This window comes from Arachis ipaensis, chromosome B8 (assembly GCF_059453495.1).
Source record: "Arachis ipaensis isolate K30076 ecotype BB chromosome B8, ASM5945349v1, whole genome shotgun sequence".
Taxonomy (NCBI): Eukaryota; Viridiplantae; Streptophyta; class Magnoliopsida; order Fabales; family Fabaceae; genus Arachis; species Arachis ipaensis.
In genome coordinates this window covers 135,199,365-135,222,180 of record NC_142443.1, presented here as the reverse complement: position 1 = coordinate 135,222,180, position 22,816 = coordinate 135,199,365, and the positions used below count along the sequence as shown (strand labels likewise).

The 22,816-nt window shown below is 36.2% G+C and overlaps 1 protein-coding gene and 2 pseudogenes across 2 annotated transcripts; 1 reads left to right on the top strand and 2 right to left on the bottom strand.

Annotated features, from left to right (window-relative positions):
• Positions 1-1,125: 1,125 nt before the first annotated feature.
• Positions 1,126-2,769, bottom strand: LOC148549945 (uncharacterized; annotated as a pseudogene).
• Positions 2,770-4,094: 1,325 nt separating this feature from the next.
• On the bottom strand, positions 4,095-4,773 carry LOC148549944 (uncharacterized; annotated as a pseudogene).
• Positions 4,774-14,446: 9,673 nt separating this feature from the next.
• Positions 14,447-22,816, top strand: LOC107613007 (transcriptional corepressor LEUNIG). Of its 2 annotated transcripts, none has more exons than XM_088495858.1 (18): positions 14,447-14,790; positions 15,184-15,281; positions 15,433-15,542; positions 16,635-17,048; positions 17,149-17,240; positions 17,414-17,495; positions 17,590-17,665; positions 17,784-17,833; positions 18,219-18,527; positions 18,660-18,863; positions 19,047-19,265; positions 19,378-19,495; positions 19,826-19,935; positions 20,110-20,259; positions 20,887-21,042; positions 21,214-21,330; positions 21,579-21,785; positions 22,435-22,816. In XM_088495858.1, the coding sequence occupies exons 1-18, from the start codon at positions 14,759-14,761 to the stop codon at positions 22,576-22,578; spliced, it is 2,688 nt and encodes an 895-aa protein (XP_088351984.1). In that variant the 5' UTR covers positions 14,447-14,758; the 3' UTR covers positions 22,579-22,816. The 2 variants fall into 2 exon arrangements, with proteins under 2 accessions (XP_088351984.1, XP_016170306.1); XM_016314820.3 differs by having other exon boundaries at positions 14,469-14,790; positions 19,032-19,265.

Genomic DNA, 22,816 nt, shown 5'->3' with positions numbered 1-22,816 from the left:
TTGTCTTCTTGTGTTTGTGCATTCCTTAATGGTATTCTGAATTGTTGTGACTCTTATATATGTGAATTAGTTGAACTGTAATAATCCCAACTAAACTAACTACCCCAACCCTACTAAGAACTTCCCAACTCTTACCCCTTCCTTCCTTCCCCATCAGATGTGTTCGAGATTTTCTCCTCTGACGACAATTGATGCTGGAGAGCTAAGTATGTGACTTTTTGGGAGTTTTTTTTTTTTTTTTTTTTTTGTGATAGCCTAGCTTTTGTGTTTAGTCTCTCACTTTTGGTTAGACTCACTGAGAGAGTATGATGCATATAGTTGACTAAGCTAGTTTTCGGACGCCAGCTTAGGGGCTTCCTATATGGCCCAGGGTCCGGAGTGTTGATAATGTATATAGTAACAAGATGTGAAGGGTTGTATGCTAACTTAAAACCTGTGAAAACCTGTATTACAATATGTGCGTGCGTGCGTGCGTGCACGCGCGCGTATATTATCTCTATCTCTGATGTTTGTGTTGTTTTATTATACTTACTAAATTATTTTAGTCTTTCAAAAATGCGATTCGCGTGCTAATACGATTATAGGGTTAATAATAAATAGGGTAAAGTATACTTTTTGTCCCTAAAGTTTGCTAAAAGTTTCAAAAATATCCCTAAGTTTTGATTTGTTTCAATTTTGTCAATCAAGTTTTCGATTTGCATCAATTTTACCTTAATTACTAATTTTCTGATAATTAATATTTTTCTTTCCAAATATACCCCCTTCCTAATACTATCATCATCATCACAATCCTCTGTCTCTCCTTCTTTCTCTCTTTTCATCTCACCGTCATCTTCACCACCATCATCATTATTGAGCAACACTGACAACCTTCTCCTTCATCGTCGCCGGCCAAACCCCTCATTCTCCTTCTTTCTCCTTTCTTCTCCGACCCTCCATCTCCATCACCACCATCTCTGTTGAGCTCCATTCTCGATGACCACCACCATTTTTCTTCTTCTTCGCGAAAATCCAGCACTGTCGAATCCATCGCTCTTTCTCCTTCTCTATTAGTAAACCCAGCTTTCTATCTTTTCATTGCATGTATATATCCTGTATACCCTAATCAATAATTATACTAATAAATTAGGCCCCTCTTGTATTTGACTGCAAATTGAAGCCTAATTGAAGATCTAAAGCTTTGTTATTACTACTATGGCTTTGTATTTGATGATTTGAGGAATCAAGAAAGTTACAAGACTTGAAGATGTTGTAAGTCCTATTATTATTATTATTATTATTATTATTATTATTATTATTATTATTATTATTATTATTATTATTATTATTATTATTATTATTATTATTATTATTATTATTATTATTATTATTATTATTATTATTATTATTATTATTATTATTATTATTATTATTATCTGTACTAGTATTAGAGAAATTGAATATGCATGAATCTTGCTGTAAAGAAGCAACAACTTAATATGATGATGGCAGAGATGAATACCAATTACTATTTGATACTTTCTCGACCAAAAAGTTTGAATCTTGATCATTGGGGTTGAAGCTAATTTGTGATTTTTCACAAACTGTGAAGTTAGAATAGTAGTTGTAAGAAGAAGGATCATAGAACCAAGGTATGTTATTGTTATTATGATTATGATTATGGTAAGAAAAATCATGATGATTGTTGTTTGGGAAATTGGGCTGTTGAAGATAGTAGTTTATGGTGGCTTTCCTTGCTTGAAGCTATAACCTTTTCTTCTTCATCCTCTTTTCTTTGTGAGCATTTTGGTGCTCACCAAGTGCTTGTAAATTTGTAAATTCCTTCAAACAGTATTGGCACTCAAACTTCTTCTCATTATGATTAGTGGTTGTGGTTTTTTGATCTTGTGCTATGGTTTTTTTCCTAAGCTGGGTTTGCTAACAGAGAAGGAGGAAGAGTGATGGTTTCAACGGTGCTGGTTTCCGCGAAAAAGAAGAAAAAGGGTGGTGGTCATTGAGAATGGGGCTCAACGGAGATGGTGGTGATGGAGATGGAGAGTCGGAGAAGAAAAGAGAAAAAAGGAGAATGAGGGGTTTGGCCGGTGACGATGAAGGAGGAGGTTGACGGTGGTTGCTCAATAATGATGATGGTGGTGGAGTTGACAGTGAGGATGAAAAGAGAGAAAGAGAATTGTGATGATCATAGGTATAAGAGAGGGTTATATTTGGAAAGAAAAATATTAATTATAAAAAAATTAGTAATTAGGGTAAAATTGATGCAAATCGAAAACTTAATGGACAAAATTGAAACAAATCAAAACTTAAGGATATTTTTGAAACTTTATTTTAGCAAACTTCAGGGACAAAAAGTATACTTTACCCTAATAAATATTTAGTTAATTTTTAGGTGAACAAGTTGGTGACACTTGGTTTCCAGTATGATCATGATGTACTGAAAATTGGGTCGTTACAATTTGGTATCAAAGCAGTTTATTCCTATTAAAGCCTGAGAATATGGACTGAATCATGCTTCATTGCATACTTTGAGTTGTGTCTCATGCATATAGGATATCCTTGTGATATGAATTGCATGATCATCACTGTGTATCCATTTTAGAGAATATTCACACTTTGCCTGAAATGTTACGACTGATCACCTTAATATTGCATGTTGGGTGTGAACAGGATCTTGATGGCTGCACGGGGATGAAGACGTGGTAGGCGTGATGCGAACCCTGTAGAGGAACCGACAAGGGGTGCGGATGCTTTTATAGCTGCGACGAACACCATAGCTGATGCTATGCATGAAACGGCAACTGCTATAACGCGAGCAATTGACCGGTTAGGAGAGAGGAACAGAGATCATAATAGAGGATGTAATGGTGAGCGCAACGGAGGCCGCGATGGTAATGAAGATGCTGGAAAGAGAACGGGAAGACCAGTCTCTACTCGGCTACGGAATGAGATAGATGTCGTTGAGCATACAGAGAAGATATGTGCTTTGCCGAGGGAAGAGACACACTAGACGAGGGTGTACCAATGCGCCGCAGTCGAATCCATGACGATCGACGGTTTAAAGTTTAGGGTTGAGGATTGCAACGTTGTAAGTTTCATAAATAATGAAACAATCTGTGTTTTATCTATTATGTTTGTTTCTATGTATAATGAAACAATCTATTTTTATATTTAGTGTATCTGTTATTCTTTAGTCGTGTTGCTTTCACATCAACTTAAAGCATTAAAGTTAAAAAGCATAACTGATGATCATGATACTACATAATATATAGTCATACATGAATAGTCAACTTAAAGCATTAACATAAAAAGCATAACTGATGATCATGATACTGCATAATATAGAGTCATACATGAATAATCAACTTAAAAACCATAACTGATTATCATAATATATAGTCATAATGTATAAAACATAAGAACATCTATCCATACTATATACTGATACCATCTACTTGTGGGGTCCAAATGGTCCAGTCCCACATCCACGAGGACGAGTCACCCTCGGAGGACGGGCTGGCCGAGGACAAACACTTGAGTGGCTCGTAGTGGGAGGTGTCCACTATAGTAGTGGTGGTAGAGGAGCGCTCCTCCACAAATATGGGCTTTAGCAACGCAAAAATTTGTAACACCTTAAAACCGTTCTCTAAACCATTCTATCTAGTTATGGTTTTAAACCGTTATGTCATGAAAGAGAACGGTTCTAAATTGTTGCCTATCCAGTAACGGTTGTAAACCGTTCTCTAAAAATTGTTGTCGAAACTGTTGCCTATGCCAGTAACTATGGCAACAATTTTTTCGGTTGCCGTTGCCTTAGGTAAAAAATCGTTGTCTTTGAGCATTGGCAACGACCGCATATACCACAGGTCAAAAACCGTTACCAAAACGTTGCCTAAAGTTTTAACAACGGTTTTTCGATCTATGACAACGGTTTTCGACCGTTGCGAAAACCCTTATTTGTTGTTGTGAGCTGCTCCATATGTAGGTGGCAGCGGAGGAGGTGGTAGCCAGACTGATCCCGACAAAGGTGGCTGTGGTGGTGGAGTCTGATAATACAATTATGGCGCAGATCCATACTGTTGGTGGGCTGATGGTGGAGTCTAGTAATACAATAATGGTGCTAATCCATGCTGAACAGATACATCGCTCGATGACCCTGGTACGTCGGTATGGTCTCTCTGCTGTCGATAATGACCTGCCAACTTATCCATCGCATCCCCAGTCGTACTGACAATCTGGAACATGTCATCGAGGTTTATCTCGACATCGGAGACAATGTTGAATGGGTTTGGTCCCAAACGATGTCATCAGCCGGGTGGTGACTGGGGATGGAGCGGCCCGGGATAAGCGTCCTGGCCATGTCGGCCTCATGCCCAGAAAATAATGCATCCGAGGGAATCTTTGCATGTGCAGCGACCGTGTGATCCTTCGGCATATCCTTCTGTTATGCATACTTAGCATCGTAGTCTAACAACGGCTCATCTCCGTCAGCACGCTGGGGATCTTTGCCGTCCTGCCTAACGCGCTGATCACGTACCCTCCGTGCCGGTCTCCAGACATCATCTCGAGCATGCCTCCTTGCCCGTCATCTCCAATCTATGGCATCCCATGGTAACTGTAACTCATCTCTTTAACCCGAAGCCACAGGGAGGATATCAACCAGTGGTGTTGTTGCTCTGGGAATGGCTAGGACCTCCTCCCAGGATAGAAATCTGACTCTACATGCTTGTTGCCACCCGGTGAGGTACTCTTGTGTCGGACGAAGGTCAGGATGGCCATCGATTGTAACTAAGTGCTGTAACTGGTAGTAGCCCCTGAATAGATCGTACCACTCACGGTGCACGTCGGGCCACCATGTGTCATCTTCTCTCGTCGTCTTGAAAAGATACTCGTTCGTATTCACTGGATCCGCTGGCAATGCTGCTGCCCCCTAGCTGCCTCGTCACTCTATCAATGTGATAAAAATCTATGAAGTGAAAACAAACGAGAGGGACAACAGCCCTTCATGTATAATTCTCTGCGTCACTCATAAGCCAGTCGGGCGCAATCTGACGTAACTAGAAATCCTCGTAAGGTGTGCACCAAAAGTGTTCACATTGGGATAAAGTACCGTAATTAGAAACGATATACCAATGCGTGAAATAATATAGAAACCAAAAAACATCGTACCTGATCAAATGTCAGGCCAACAATGCGACGACGTAGACTCTGGATCTACTATCATGACGATCTCTACTTTGTTGCCCAAGTCCTGCCAACCTACGCATAATGAAAATAGTTGAATAGAATTTAATTAATTACATTCCCTAACACGTCTTCAATGTTTACTACTTGGTAACTTAACAATTATTTACAATATGTACATACCTAGCTACAAGTAGAAACCTGACGATGTCGTATCCCGCCGGACTAAAACACGGGAACCTATGGTAGATTCACAAGACAAGAAGCGGCATGCAACCCTCAATGTTAGTCACATCACGCCCTGCTGCTGTGCACAATAAGTGGTACGTATGATAGAGTAGTTCAGACCCCATGACAACTAGTTACAACGATGGAAATGCTCCAGCAGCGGCAGTCATCTCAAAGGGACAAGTGTAGCAGACTTGTCCGTGAACAGAAATCCCACAATAAACATCATCAAGTAGCACCAGGCGTACTAAGGGAATGTATCCGGAGCTGCCCCCTGCTAAAATATGTGCAACCCTTTCCCTCAGCCAGGTCATCCTCACTCTGAAAATTTGCTTCCCTCTATCTGGCTGTGGTGGCGACCTAGCGCCAAGTAAATCCTCAACCCACTCCTACATGGGGTGTTCATGCCATCGCTGGAAGTCTCTGGTACAATCCCCAATCAGCTCTCAATCAGTGCGCAGACCAATGTGTAGACAACATCCTGGAGCGTAATGCTGACCTCACCCCATGAAAGATGGAATGTGTGTGTCTCGAGCCTCCACCGCTCGACAAATACAGAGATAAAGGAATTGTCAAATATGAAATTCCTCAAGTTTACTGCATGCCCAAATCTAGCCTCCCTTATATAAGGCAACAGGATGTCCGACAGGGGAAGATCCAGGGTCACACGCGTGGCAACAGTAACCGTGGTCTCCGCAATTCCCAAACATTTACTCTCACATATTAATATTGTCTAAACCAAGTGAATAAACATTGGTAATAAATGCAACAAATACACTACGAATATAATTTGTATTTCTAATGTTCATAGCACTTACTAAAAATGGGACTATCACACAATATGTAAAAAATTAAGGGTGTGTTTGGATTAGCGTTTGAAGTATCAAAAGCTCGTTTAGTTTTCTTGAAAGTTTCACTTGTTTGTTTGGCTGTTTTTTCTTTCTCTGAACGTAAACTTGATTCTACCCTTCAACCCACGTTTACCAAAAGCTACAATTTCTAGCTTTTGCCTTCAACTTTTCACGTTGGATTGAAATTTATTTCTAAGTACCAATTGTGTCCTTTGTTATTTATATGATGAATTTTGTTATTTTTTTTATAATATTATTTTTCTACTACTCTTTCATGCATATTTTTATTTTTTTTATAAAACTCTTATTATTTTTTATTTATATAATTTTTTTTACCATTATTTTTATTTTTTGTATGGAATATTTTTTTGCTTTGAATGATGATTCTATTAATCCTATTAGAGTACTAAAGAGTATTGAAAATACTAAAAAAATATTAAAATTTATTTAAAAATCTAAAATAAAATTATAAAATAATAATTTAAATTCATGTCATTTTCTGTAATTTTTCATCTAAAAGTGATTTTAAATAATATAATCCAAACAATATTTAGTTTTCTATAATCCATTTTGAATAGAAATTACCAAACATAAACCACGTTACTACCAACTCACTTTTAATCAAAATCGATTTCATACAAACCTCTGTTTACAAACGGAAATCTAAACACATACTAAATCATTCATGTGGCACTATTCTAACCTTAATATCACCTTTAGGCATGAGTTCAATTAATTACCTATTAATTATTAATTAATCGTTACCTATTTTATTTATTTAGCTTAAGTTACAATTGGTTATCTATTTTATTTATCTCACTTAAGTTACATTTAGTTATAATCAATTATACAAAATATCAGGGTTCGAATCCTGCCTTGTGCATGCAACAACCCATTGGCCAGTGGCAAATCCTTAAATGGAGCTCAGTACCGTGGCGGATTAGTCCTTGGCCTGCCGGGTTAGGGGATACCGTGGGAAACCAAAAAAAAAAAATTATACAAAATATCAAACTATACTATATCTGACTAAATATATATAAATGACCTAACTTTGTCTATTCACTAAGTCCTACCACATTAACTAAGTCACTAAAACCTAAACATCTAAACTAATTATTCATTGAAAATAAAACAAGGAAAAATTACTAACCTCAAAATCTAAAGCTCCAACCACGTGCCAAGTAGCATTCAGTCTGTTGATATCTCTATTGCGGACATATTTTCGAAGGTCTATATTTACTTAAGGAACTCGAACTTAAGCTCTTAGAAACTAATAAAATCCTTAAAAACTATTCAAATTCACATCAATCTCGACTGCTGTGACTTTATATAGGTGGCTGAGCATATCTCGGATGCTGAGGCGGGAATTAAGGAATTGTGTTTATCTCAAGTGTTAAGACCCCTTTCTAAGTTTTTACGTATCTCTGGTGCTCAGTCTCTGATCTCTCTCGTAACACATGTGAAAGAGCCTAGCAGCAGAAACAATACAAATATCCAACACAAGAGTAATATGGAAGCACTCACAACACAATATGGCAGCAACTATAACAAGCAAATATAGCAAGTAAAGCAATAACAAGAACACACCGAGATTTTAACGTGGAAAACCCCCTCAATGTGATAGGTAAAAACACGGGTCGTCCAGATCAATGAAATAGCTCCACTATAATCAAATGAGGTACAAGAGAGTCTCAAACAAAGTACAGAAACATGCATATAACCAGCCAAAATATCAAACCACTAAAGCTTACAAATGAGAAGCAAGAAGATGAAATATATCCAAAAAATAGAGCTATTGTCAAAGCCAATTTTTCCCTCTGCAGACCTCCAATTAAAATCTCCACCGTCCAGAATGAATAACAAGATGTGAAGAATCTACCGTTCAAATTTCACGTTGATCCAACGGTGAAAGAATGCGAAATTGCCGTTCAAAGATTTCTGCTCTGTGTAAAAATGGGAAACCTAAGGAATTTCATCCATTGCTTGTTTCTCCTATCAGTGGTTGGACACTGCTTAGTACTCAACTTAAAATGAGGAGCAAAAGAACTAGTAACACATTTGGCATCATTCATGCCAAACCTTTGAAGCACTTTCTTTATGTACTTCTCCTGTGACATATAAAGCTTCTTGGAATCTCTATAACGAGTAATAGTCATGCCCAAAATCTGTTTGGCAGGACCCAAGTCCTTCATAGCAAAGAACTTGCTCAACTGTTTCTTCAACTCATTAATCCTCAAAGCATTTTTTCCCACAATCAAAATATCATCCACATAAAGCAAAAGAATGATAAAATCATCATCAGAAAAATTTTACACAAATACATAATGATCTGAAGTTGTCTTACGGTAACTATGCTCCCCCATAACAGATTCAAACTTCTTGTACCACTGTCTTGGAGCTTGCTTCAACCCATAAAGACTCTTCTTAAGCTTGCACACAAAATCTTCCTTTCCTTTAACAACAAAGCCCTTCGGTTGCTCCATGTAGATCTCCTTGTCTAAATCACCATGAAGAAAAGCTATCTTCACATCCATTCGCTCAATCTCCAAATCAAAAGACGCTGCTAATCCAAGCACAGCACGAATGGATGACATCCTCACAACAGGAGAAAAGATCTCCGCATAATCAACACCTTTTCTCTGAGTAAAACCTCTAACAACCAATCTAGCCTTATACCGAGGCTTAGAATTGTGTTCTTCATTCTTGATTCTGAATACCCATTTGTTCTTCAAAACTCGCATACACTTCGATAGCTTCACCAACTCATATGTATCATTCTCAAGCAAGGACTTCATTTCTTCTTGCATAGCTTCAAGCCATTGGGCTTTTCTTTCATCTTCAACAGCCTCTCCAAAGCATTCAGGTTCTCCCCCATCAGTCAACAAAATAAACTCATGTGGAGAATACCTTGACGAATGCTTCCTCTCTCTTGTAGACCTTCTGAGTGCATTTGTAGGAATTTCCAAAGTTGGTTGTTCATCTTGATCATCATCACCAACTTTATCAAGCATTGGATCAATTGTTCCATCTTCACCTGCACTTGTATCATGCTCATTATTTTGAGCTTCAACTCTACCATCCTCTACCATAGACGTAGAGGGAGTAATATCCAAGTCAGAAAAATTATTACTAGGCTGAACCATTGGCTTTTCCGCATTATCAACATCCTTCAGTGTTTGGTCTTCAACAAAGACAACATCTCTACTTCGAATCACCTTCTTGCTATCAGGATCATAAAACCTGTAACCAAACTCATCCATGCCATAGCCAATAAAAATACACTGCCTAGTCTTTACATCAAGTTTAGATCTCTCATCTTTAGGAATATGAACAAAATCTTTACATCCAAAGACTCTTAAATGATCATAAGAAACATCTTTACCTGACCATACCTTCTCTGGCACTTCAAATTGCAAGGGAACACATGGTGTCCGGTTCAAGACATGAACAATAGTGCTCAAAGCTTCACCCCAAAAGGATTTTGCCAATCCAGATTGTGACAATAAGCACTTAACTCTTTCAACCAATGTTCTGTTCATCCTTTCAGCCAAGCCATTCAACTGAGGAGTCTTCAGAGGAGTCTTTTGATGTCTTATACCATGCTCTTTACAATAAGCATCAAATGGACCTGAATACTCACCACCATTGTCAGTACGAATGCATTTTAACTTCTTTCCAGTTTCTCTTTCAACAGAAGCTTGAAATTGCTTGAACACATTTAAAACTTGATCTTTGGTCTTCAAAGTGTAAACCCAATATTTCCTAGAATGGTCATCAATAAAGGTTACAAAATAGATAGACCCTCCAAGTGTTCTTGTCTTCATCGGCCCACATACATCATAATGCACCAAGTCAAGTATCTCCGACTTCCTTGAAGGTGGATGAATCTTGAAAGAAACCCTGTTTTGTTTCCCAGCAAAGCAACCTTGCAACCAGATAAAATATTCCTCTTGGATAATATATTCATGCCTTTCTCACTCATATGACATAATCTCTTATGCCATAACTCAGTTTCATCAACAAACTCAACAGCATTAACAACATCTTTCACAATCTTTGCTTGAGTTAAATAAAGAGTATAATGTCGAGTACCTATAGCAACAACCATGGAACCCTTGGTGAGCTTCCAGCTATCACAAGAAAATGAGCTATCCAAGTCTTCATCACACAACTTACCAACAGAAAGTAAGTTCAACCGAATATCTGGAACATCCTTCACACGCTTCAAAGTCAACTTGGTACCGTTGGAGGTTTCTAAGCAAACTTGTCCAACACCGGCACATTTTGTAACACTTTGATGAGCCATTTTCACATCACCAAAATCACCAGGAGTATAAGATGTAAACAAATCCCTCCTAGATGTAACATGAATAGAAGCACCACTATCAATCACCCAACTAGTGCTATTATCAACAAGGTTAACAGATTCAAACTCCTCAACAAGAAGAAAATCATCATGAGTTACATTAACCTTGTCTTCATTGCTACCATCATCTTTATTTGTGCTCTTGCATTTACTTGCCTTGGCTTTCTCCTTCTTTAGCTGCCAATAAAATTTCTTCACATGTCCCTTTTGACCACAATGATAACACTCAATATTCTTATACTTTTCTCGAGACTTGCTTCTGCTTTGATCTCTACCTTTAGGACCTCGACTTTTGTTTCTCCCCCTAGACTCAGAAACAAGAACATCTAAATGTGTAGTCGATGTACCTTGTGACTTTCTTCTCATCTCTTCATTCAAAACACTGCTCTTGGCAAGATCCATAGAGATTACACCATCAAGAGCAGAATTGGACAATGACATTATGAGAATTTCCCACGAGTCTGGTAAGGAGTCAAGAAGTAACAATCCTTGAACCTCTTCATCAAACTTGATACCTATGGAAGATAACTGATTCATAATTCTTTGGAAGTTATTCAAGTGATCTGTCATTGATGTCCCATCTGTATATTTCAAAGCCAACAACTGCTTGATCAAAAACATCTTGTTATTCCCAGTTTTCCAAGCATACAACTGTTCAAGCTTAATCCAAAGGGTCCGAGCATGTGTCTCTCCAATAATATGGTTCAACACATTATCGTCAATCAACTGCCTAATATATCCACAGACTTGTCTATGCAACAAAGTCCAATCATCATCAGATTTATCATTAGGCTTCTCTGTACCAAAAACTAGTTGATGAAAATTCTTGACATAAAGCAAATCTTCTATCTTTGACTTCTACAAATCATAATTAGGACCATTAAGAATGATCATCCTATTAGTATTAGTATTAGCTTCCATTGTTCCCAGAATCACAAGCCCAGAAAAATACCAACAAGCTCTGATGCCAGTATGAAAGAGCCTAGCAGCGGAAACAACACAAATATCCAACACAAGAGCAATATGGAAGCACTCACAACATAATATAGCAGCAACTATAACAAGCAAATATAACAAGTAAAGCAATAACAAGAACACATCGAGATTTTAACGTGAAAAACCCCCTTAATGTGAGAGGTAAAAACCACGGGTCGTCTAAACCAATGAAATAGCTCCACTATAATCAAATGAGGTACAAGAGAGTCTCAAACAAAGCACAAAAATGTGCATATAACCAGCCAAAACATCAAATCACCAAAGCTTACAAATGAGAAGCAAGAAGATGAAATATATCCAAAAAAATAGAGCTGCTGTTGAAGCCAATTTCTCCTTCTGCAGACCTCTAATTAAAATCTCCACCGTCCTGAATGAAGAACAAGATGTGAAGAATCTACAGTTCAAATTTCACGTCGATCCAACAGTGAAAGAATGAGAAACCGCCGTTCAAAAATTGCTGCTCTGTGTAAAAATGGGAAACCTAATTTCTCTCATGACTGCAAACCTTAAATCAACATCTCCACCGACCAGAATGAAGAACAAGATGAGAAAAACATGCAGATAAAATTTCAAGACGATCCAACGGTGAACGAATGAGAAACTGTCATTTGAAATTTGCTACTTGACAAAAAAAATGAGAATTCTGTTTTTCCTTCTTCTCTCTCTTTTGGTGGCTACTCTCCTTCTCTTAAATAGTTAAATAAACCTCAAAAATCTTATTAGGGTTGTGGCATAATGGGTGCAAAGAAACACTCTCAAAATATTAGACTTGGACCTCACAAAAGAGAGAAAAACCCAACAACATATTCTGGGTGCACCCAGGATGTGTCTTGACGTCGTTCAGTCACAGTTCAGACGCTGAGATATGCTCAATTTTAACTACACTCCTTGTCATGAACAGTTCAGACGCTGAGATATGCTCAATTTTAACTACACTCCTTGTCATATGAGATGTATACACGTACGCATTTTTGTGAATTCTTCGTAAATTGTATTTCCATAATTTATATATTTATTTTATTAAAATAAAATAAATCCTACAGCATACTCTCAAAAGAATGGGTGTACTATACTTGCTATTGTTAAAAGCTAAAACCAACTTCTGGGTATTGTAGTCATTTTGTTAAGAAGTTGATTGAAAATTTGAAAGGACAAAAGGGATGAATCAGTAATTTGAGTAAGAAACGCTATGATGAAATCTGCATCCCGTCAGAGACAAGCTCAATTTGCAAATTGCAATAAAATAATAATAACAAAAGCTCTCATGCATATACTAATTTTATTTTTCGGTTGAATAAAAGAATTAAGTAATGTGCAAGGTTTTTGAAAACCAATGCTACACTATTCTAAATCTTTACGAATGAATTAGGTCGATTAAATTGGCCTAAAGTTTCAGATAAGTCTATAGTTCTATAGCTTTTTGAATACATAAACTCAAATTTTCTCTTAAGATCGTTATTATGTGAGTAGAAATCATGAATATCAAAGAGATATTTATTTATTATTATTTCCACAAAACAAAGAAACAACATTTTAGATTGTACATAGATTTTACATCGTAAATACTAAAAAAACATTATAAGAGTTTAACCAATTCAATAAGAAGTTGATTTTTGATATTACGTGTATACAATAAAAAATTAATTATTAATTTGTCATTGTGTATAAAATTATATATTTAGATTTTATAAAAAATCTTAAAATATTATAAATAGAATTTGATTTTTATTATGATATGTTTAATTATTTTGACGATTGATTATTTAATTTTGTCCTTAAAACTTTCGATTTGTATCATATATATTTTTTACGGCTAATTTTTCAAAAAATTTAGGATAAGTTCAATAATAATTTTATAATAACAACTATCAACACAAGCAAATTAAAGATAGTCGTCATGCATTATTGTTAGATTAATTTTAAATGTTTTGAAAATTTAGCTATTAAGAATATATTTGATACAAATAAAATTTTGTTAAAATAAAATCAAAACAAAATTAAACTTATGAGTCTTTTTGGAACTTTTGATAAATTTTAAAGATAAAAATTATATTTTACCTATTAATTTTTAATGTGTATAAAATATTTTTTATTATCATAATAATATAATGTTACATAATTATCTTGAATAAAATATTATTTGTACGATTTGAAAATGATTGATGATCAAACAAATTATTTTTTTATCAAACAAATAAATTGTTTTTACATTAATTATTTAAATAAATAAATTAAATTTTCAAATAAACTTAAAACCCAATTTTTAATGACTTACCATATGAAACTTTATAATAACAAAATAAATTAATCAAACTTATCATGATACATAATTTGTGCATGTTGGGGGGGAGGGGAATCTAAATTCAGATTTTTAGTAGACAAAGAGGGTGGCGTTGTTGGTTCATGTTTCTACTTTCTGGTCATTTTCCTTATTTTAAATATTTGAATATTGAATTATTATTATTATTATTATTATTATTATTATTATTATTATTATTATTATTTACATAAAAGGGAATATAGTTTTTAAATTTTTCTTTTTTCCCCCTTCATGTTTTAATTTTTCTCTTAGTTTTTATTTGACTCCTAAATTTATATCCAAAAATATTAATTATGAAATTAAAGAACTTAATATCTTAACTAGTTTTTTTTTTTACTAAAGATACGAAGACTCAAACCCGCAACTTCTTAGATGAATATGGGGAGATTATACCATTTGAGTTATTACTCATTAATAATATCTTAACTAGTTTGATTACTAAATTGTTCACACAATTATAGTAATATTATATTTATATTAATTATTATTATTATTATTATTATTATTATTATTATTATTTGCTAAAATCTAGAGGCGTTGCTTCTGTTCATCCGTTGGATCTTCTTCTTCCCCCTTCTTTCTTTCTTTCTTTCTTGTTTTCGTTCTCCTCCTTCTACTCTTCTCTTTTGCTTCATTCACTTCTCTACCCATTTCCACTTCTATTTCTTCCATTCTCTTCTTCAATGCTTCTTTGGCAGCTTCAGCTACAAAATTCAAAGCTTTAACATCTTTGAAATCAAACACACACAAAAAGTTCATTCCTTTTGGTACCCTTCATATCCATTGGGTAGTAACCTTTTGGGTTCAGCAACTACCATCATGTCTCAAACTAACTGGGAAGCTGATAAGATGTAAGTTCCAATATTATTATCTTTCATAATCTTTTGCACCATAGGTCTTTTTCCAAGCTTAATTCTTTGTTAATTTAGCTTCTTGGTACTTTGATTTGTGGTTTTATTTTGTAGTACTTGTTTAGTACTTTGTTTGTCACAAAGTAAAGGAAATTTTCATTTGGGTATCTTATATCTTGTAGTTCTATGCAAGTTTGAGGGGTTTGCATGGAAAATTTGTGAACTTTTTAGGAGGGTGCTTAACTTTGATTATGGTGTATTTGTTCATTAGTAGGTTCTGGTATCTGTTATTGTTATGTGATTTTGGTCAATATAAAGTTGCAAACTTTATTTCTCATATTTCACTTGGAGGGTGATGCAAGAAACCATGTTATTGCACTGTGAGATTTTCAGGTTAGATGTATATATCCATGATTACCTGGTAAAGAGGGATTTGAAGGCTTCTGCTCAGGCTTTTCAAGCTGAGGGGAAAGTTTCCTCTGACCCTGTTGGTGAGTTACCTTAAAAAATTTCGAAACTTTCAGAAGAAGCTGGATTTTACTTTGGCATTTTTTTTTCTAGTGTTTTATTTTTGTCCATTTCATTGATTTTTTTATTTATTTTTTATTTTTTCTGTTCTTGGATGGCAATATGGGACTGCAGCTATTGATGCCCCGGGAGGTTTTCTGTTCGAGTGGTGGTCGGTTTTCTGGGACATTTTTATTGCGAGGACTAATGAGAAGCACTCGGAGGTTGCAGCCTCTTATATTGAGGTTGGTTTTTGAAAAATTTGGCCTATTTTCATGTCATGCAATGGAGAAATGATTCATCAGGATTGAACTTTAAAAAGATTTCAAGACATCAGAATTAGTTTACTTCATTGTAGTAGTTGGGAGCATGTTTAGGGAGACGTTTTTGGATCTTATTATCAATACTCTAGCTAAGTATGAGTGGGATAAGAGAGAGAGAGGGTTGAAATTCACCATCAAATAAGCATTAATGTTGGTCATTCACATTTTGGACTGAGTGTGTTTGACAGTTGAAGAGTTTATTTCCTTCGATTTTTCATGAATTTTATATATGCCATTTAGTATAACTTTTTATTCTCTCTAGCTAACCCATTTTCGTCTCTTAACTAGTTGATTTGGTTAGCTGTTCCATGCTTTTTGTTTTCTCTTTAGCTTATAGCCTTATAATTAGGATATTTCTTTAGAATAAACTCCTGCTAAATAATATTCTTAAGAATGTTTAATCTTTACTTTTAGGTTGTTGTGACCAGCAGTATGATTCAATATTTATAAGGTCTTGTTTGAGCCTGTGAGTTTCATTGTACTTTATGCGTAATGCAATTATGAGTGGTTTTTGTTGCCATCAAACTTCGTAAGAAAACAGTATTCTGGGATGTAGACTTGGTGAGAATGCAACCTTGAATGCTGATTTAGAACAAACCTTGTGAGCCAAAAAAATTTTAGAAGTTGATTCATAGGGTACTCATGCTCCTTTTGAGCTATGAGGTGGGTTAACCTCTTATAAATTCACTTGCTTGGCTTGCTTAAGGTTATTTCTCCATGTGATGAGTACTTACATTTCCTTTATCTACACATCTTTTTCCAATGTTGCACGGTCAATTTTCGGGTCTCAAGTTTGTGAGTGGTAGTTACTTAGTTGCTGCTAAACAGGTAGAAGAGCAAACATAAGACTGCTTTATTAAACTATAAACACTATAGGCTATATTGTTTTTATTCAAGTAATAAGAACCTAAGCGAAACTTCACTTTGGGAAACTAGTTTAGGTATCTATAACTAGTTTAAATGATAAATTTGAGGGATCAGTTGAAGTTACACTTTATGGAACTCCATTTTCAGACACAACTAATGAAGGCCAGGGAGCAACAGCAGCAGCAACCACAGCAGCCGCAACCGCAGCAGTCGCAGCATCAACAACAGCAGCAGCAACAGCAACACATGCAGATGCAGCAGCTCCTATTGCAGCGGCATGTCCAGCAGCAGCAGCAGCAGCAGCAACAGCAGCAGCAGCAGCAGCAACAACAACAACAGCAGCAGCAGCCGCAGCAACCACAACAACAGCAGCCACCTCAGCCACAACCGCAGCAGCAGCAGCAACCACCGCCACAACAACAGCAAGGTAGGGACAGGGCTAATCTCATAAACGGCAATACGAATGGGTTAGTTGGGAACCAGGGAACTGCCAATGCACTAGCAACAAAGATGTATGAGGAGAGGCTAAAGAGAGATTCTTTGGATGAAGCAGCAATGAAGGTAGTTGATGTTCTCAACATCTGACTATAGGATGATGCATCTGCTGTTCTATAAACTTATGAGCCATATATTCATTTCTTTCTTTTGGTATTTTGTACAGCAAAGATTCGGTGGTGAGAACATGGGTCAAATTTTGGATCCTAATCATGCCTCAATTTTGAAGTCAGCTGCTGCTACTGGCCAGCCTTCAGGGTGATTATTAATGTTATTATTTTTGTTTATAAACTGTGATTTTATTGCTTATTTAAAGTCAGTCCTGTGCTCATTATGAAGGGAGAGTTATTTGGTGTTTAAGTCTCTTGGTATCTGGCATTTTGTATAGCTACAAGTGTTGACTTTGTTGGCGCCAAATTGCTCGATTGCAGGCAAGTTTTGCATGGTGCTACTGCGGCTGGCATGCCTCCACAAGTTCAAGCTCGTAGTCAGCAATTAGCAGGGTCTACTCCAGTATGTCCTTGTTCATTGAGTGATCTCATTACTTGTTGTTATTATTACTACTTTTTCCTTATCTGTTTTTCCCTGACTAACTACTTGAAATCAGGATATAAAGAGTGAGATTAATCCTGTACTGAACCCTAGAGCTGCGGGTGCTGAAGGATCATTGATGGGAATTCCTGGTATTCTTCCATTCTCTAGTTGATGTGATTTCCATCTAGTCCATCCAATCATGCATCAGTCTTTTTCACTATCCTTGCATAAAGAAAATGATGTAAAAGAATTATTTTCTTCTCTCAGGACCAAATCAAGGTAGTAACAATTTGACTTTGAAGGGATGGCCACTCACAGTGAGTAATCTTTTTGTATTTAGTTTATTGTTATTATTGTTTTGCTGAATGTTACTTCTTCTTGTGGATATTGTTTTTCTTCCTTTAACATGATATCATATCATGCAACCTTCAGAATTGTGGTGTGCTGTAGTATTATTTGCCAAACATGAGATAATGTACCCACCTAACCTTATATCAACACTTATAGGGTATAAATCTATGGTTACTACCCTAACCTTATACCATCATTATTAAAGTTGCCCTCTTCTTTTTGTGTCTATTAACCATTCACAGCTAAACTCTATCATCTGCATAAAATGGTGGCCACTTCTATGAATTCTCTTGCAACCATTAATTGTTGAGTAACTAATTTGTAAAGTTTTCCAATCATTTCCTTAATAAGGGTTTGGAGCAACTCCGCTCTGGTCTACTCCAGCAACAAAAGCCTTTCATGCAGGCTCCTCAGCCGTTTCATCAACTTCAAATGTTGACACCACAGCATCAGCAACAGATAATGCTTGCGCAGCAAGGCTTGGCATCTCCATCTGCCAGTGATGACAATAGAAGACTCAGAATGCTGTTGAACAATAGGAGTATGAGCCTAAACAAGGATGGTCTTTCAAATCCTGTTGATGTAGTGCCAAATGTTGGATCTCCACTTCAAGGTGGTGGCCCTCCTTTTCCTCGTGGAGATACAGATATGCTAATGAAGGTTCTAGTTCTCTAAACTATCTTTCCACCTTTAATGCAGTTCTTACCTAATTTGTTAAACTGTTAAGTTTATCATTTCTTAGATTTACCTTAAGCTGTGTGACTCGAGTATTCTGAGTTTTTCTGTGCACAGTTGAAATTGGCTCAAATGCAGCAGCAACATCAGCAACAGCCAAACAGCAATCCACAGCTGCAGCAACTTCAACAGCATGCTCTCTCAAATCAGCAATCTCAGACTTCAAGCCATAACATGCATCAGCAAGATAAAGTAGGGGGAGGTGGTGGCAGTGTTACTGCGGACGGTAGCATGTCGAACTCATTTAGAGGCAATGATCAGGTCAGTCCTTTTATAGTTGCCAATATGCATGCGTATCCAAGCAATGCTTGATTGTTGCCTAAAACTGTTGTTAGTTACATGCTTTTAAATTGTCCATGAAGTTGGCAGACTCTTTGTTTTATTATGAATGAAATCGGTTCCTAACATGATTTTGTGAATGCCTCTAAGGCCTCGAAAAACCAGATTGGGAGAAAGAGAAAGCAGCCTGTATCTTCTTCAGGTCCTGCCAATAGTACAGGAACTGCTAATACAACAGGTCCATCACCAAGTTCGGCACCCTCGACTCCCTCGACTCATACACCCGTAGATATGCCGTCTATGACTGGTACTACTTCTTCAAAGCCATTAATGATGTTCAGCACTGACGGCACCGGGACTCTTACATCACCTTCAAACCAATTGGTGAGTGGCTCTTCTTTGCAATGTAACTGATGGAAGGAATGAAAAGTTCCTTGCATTATGACTCATTAGCTTTCCATTTTGCCCGCACGATGATAACAATCTTGAATTGTAGGCTGATGTGGATCGCTTTGTGGAGGACGGATCTCTTGATGAAAATGTTGAGTCTTTTTTATCTCATGATGATACGGATCCTAGAGATACGGTCGGTCGTTGTATGGATGTAAGCAAAGGTGCAGTAAACACCAGTTTTAATTGTTTATAGGAGAATATCATCCTTTCAAGAGAATTTATCACGTGTCAGTGAAAGTCTAAAGTCTAATTTTCTATTACACTGTTGCAAAAGTTTCCATTCTTTTATTTTAATAAATAATTCATTAAGTTAATAATAAATTATGATGTACAAGATTACCAATCTGACACATCAATTAAGGATAACTTAATAACCTGTGCACCTTATCTTATATGTAGATCTGCAATATTGCTCTTCAATTCCTTGACTTCTTAAGAGGTTCTGACTCAAATTTTAGAAGCTAAGTTCATGAAATTCATTTAATTTTCAGGCTTCACATTTTCTGATGTAAATTCTGTACGTGCTAGCACAAGCAAAGTTGTATGTTGTCATTTTTCATCTGATGGGAAATTACTTGCAAGCGGTGGGCACGACAAGAAGGTTAGTTGTAAATCATTATTCTCTCTGTTAACTAACATCTTAGATTAGTTGCCAGCTTGTTAATTTTTTCTGCTAAAAAGGAAGTTGGAAAACAAAATCATGAACTATGTTTAGTTTACACTGTTTAGATATGGAAAAATTTAACACTTTCCTCCCAATTATTTTTCTGTGCAGGCTGTTTTATGGCACACGGATACCTTGAAGCAGAAGGCTGTTCTTGAAGAGCATTCGTCTATGATCACCGATGTTCGTTTTAGTCCAAGCATGCCTCGTTTAGCAACATCTTCATTTGACAAAACTGTCAGGGTTTGGGACATTGATAATGTTAGTTGATTCTCTCTCTTGACTCTAATATATGCCATTTTGTGCGAAATTGTTTCTATGGATTCTGAAGGGTTTAATTATTTTCTGTGCTGAAAAATGTTGCACACCAAAATGTTGTCGAAAGTTGTTTCTGAAGATTAAAAAGGGTTTGGAGTTTTTTTTATCACAAAGATAAATTGCTAAGTACTGACAAACTGAGATGATAAAACTTATCATTATGTTTCTTTTGTTTGCAAGTATAAATTATAAACGAGGAGAATAAATTTGAAACAACTCTTAGCTTTTGGAGCTTTACATTTTAAATATATTATGCTTCAAGATACGGTTATGTTTTCCAGCTTTGTTTCTTGATATAGGAGTTCCTAGATATGCTTTACTATATATATACATGGAGCTTGCATTCTACCTTGAATTTTAATTAATTAGAGGTCAATGATATTATATGGATAATTTTCTATCTGCTGGACATTATCTAAGGTTTTTATTTATATATGGTTTGGAAAAATATGATCCAGTCATTCTGTGTAGATTGTCTGTTTCTTTGTTTTTTTCTGGATTCGACTCATTGTGTTTTTACCTAGTTGGTATTCTGTTTTAACTGAATGTATAAATAAAATTACCATGCAGCCTGGTTATTCGCTTCGCACCTTTACAGGACATTCAGCATCTGTAATGTCCCTAGATTTCCATCCAAATAAAGAGGATCTTATCTGCTCTTGTGATGGTGACGGCGAGATACGATATTGGAGCATAAATAATGGAAGTTGTGCAAGAGTCTTCAAGGTAGAATCCTAGTCCTCAGTTATCCTTTTTTTTTTTTTTCTATGAAGCATATAGCAGTAGGCTACCTTTATTTACTTTTCTTTTTAATCACTGTTTAGTTTTGTCATTTATTAAAGTGATGATGTATTCACTTTAATGTGTTAATTGGCAATTCTCTCATCGATTGATCAGGGTGGCACCGCCCAGATGAGATTTCAACCACGTCTAGGGAGGTACCTGGCTGCAGCTGCAGAGAATGTTGTTTCTATACTTGATGTGGAGACACAAGGATGCCGAAATTCATTAAAGGTTCGATTTCATGTTTATTATAATTAGTATTACTAGTGTATGTGCCTATTTATTTACTGTTTTATTTATTAAATTTGTGTAAAAGTAATAATAATAGAATTAGTTGTTGTTTCTAACTTAACTAACAAGTTTTGGGTTCAAGCCTTGGAAATAGCAGAAGAATTTTTTGAAGTCTATAGTTGTTTCTAGTTGGGAAACAAATATTGGGACTAACGTTCCTTTGTTGGCATGTTGTGCTGTGATTGTAGGGCCACACGAAGCCGATACATTCCGTGTGTTGGGACCCTTCCGGGGAGTTGCTGGCATCCGTGAGTGAGGACTCGGTCCGGGTTTGGACTCTAGGAACCGGGAGTGAAGGGGAATGTGTTCATGATCTTAGCAGTAATGGCAGTAAGTTTCAATCATGTGTCTTTCACCCGTCTTATCCGTCGTTGCTCGTCATTGGCTGTTACCAGGCAAGTCTACTTTCCTTATATGTTTCCTTGTCCAATTTCTTTCCCTTTGATAGTGGTGAATTTAGCTGTGGTGATCTTTCCATACACAATTAACAAAAGCCGAGGTTTGTTCGAGAATCATGCTTGGTAAGAAAGGGTTGCACTGAACCATTGCCCTTCTTACCCCAAAAATGATGATTGAAAAATCTAAATCATTGATCATAGATGCTTTCAAAATTGGAGGGGGGGGGGGGGAATGCAATTTGCCCTGTCAAATGGTGCCAAAAACAAAAATAAAGCTGCCTTCTAACTTTTCTTCCAAAACTATCCTCTCGTGATGTATTTTATTGACATAATTACCCTTTAATAGAAGGGTAATTTTGGGGAAAAAAGTTAGCATTAGGCCTTTTCTTTTGGAGCAAACTCTACTTAAAAATTTAGGTTGTGTTTGGTTTTGTGTTTTCATTTTCAGTAATTTTTATTTTCAGTAATTTTTATTTCCACAATTTTGTGAATGAAAAAGAGAAAACAGACAACAGAATTTTATCGTTTTTTACTATTTCTTCTTTTTTCTTTAATCAAAATTCTGAAAATAGAAAATACTGAAAATGCAAAAGCAAACAACCGATGTAGTTTCGAGTTCTTTACCCTTTATGAACTTTGACTGCAGTCATTGGAGCTGTGGAACATGACGGAGAACAAGACGATGACTCTGACAGCTCACGAAGGTCTCATCGCCTCCCTCGCCGGTTCGACTGTAAATGGTTTGGTTGCTTCGGCGAGTCATGACAAGTTCATCAAGCTCTGGAAGTGACCTGTAACACAGTAGGTTTACACGTTTTAGTTTATTTCTCTTTGTACTTTTTAGCAAAACTAACCTTTGTAATATTGTTTGTCTTCCCTGTTGTATCTGTTTCGTTATTAGGTATTTTCCTTTGGAGACTTGTACTATTGTAACATGGACTAGTTATCGTCTTCTGTACCTTTTTGGCTTCTTTTTATTTTCCTAATGTTAGTGTTATAGTGTCAATGCAGCTAGGAAATTAAGAAAA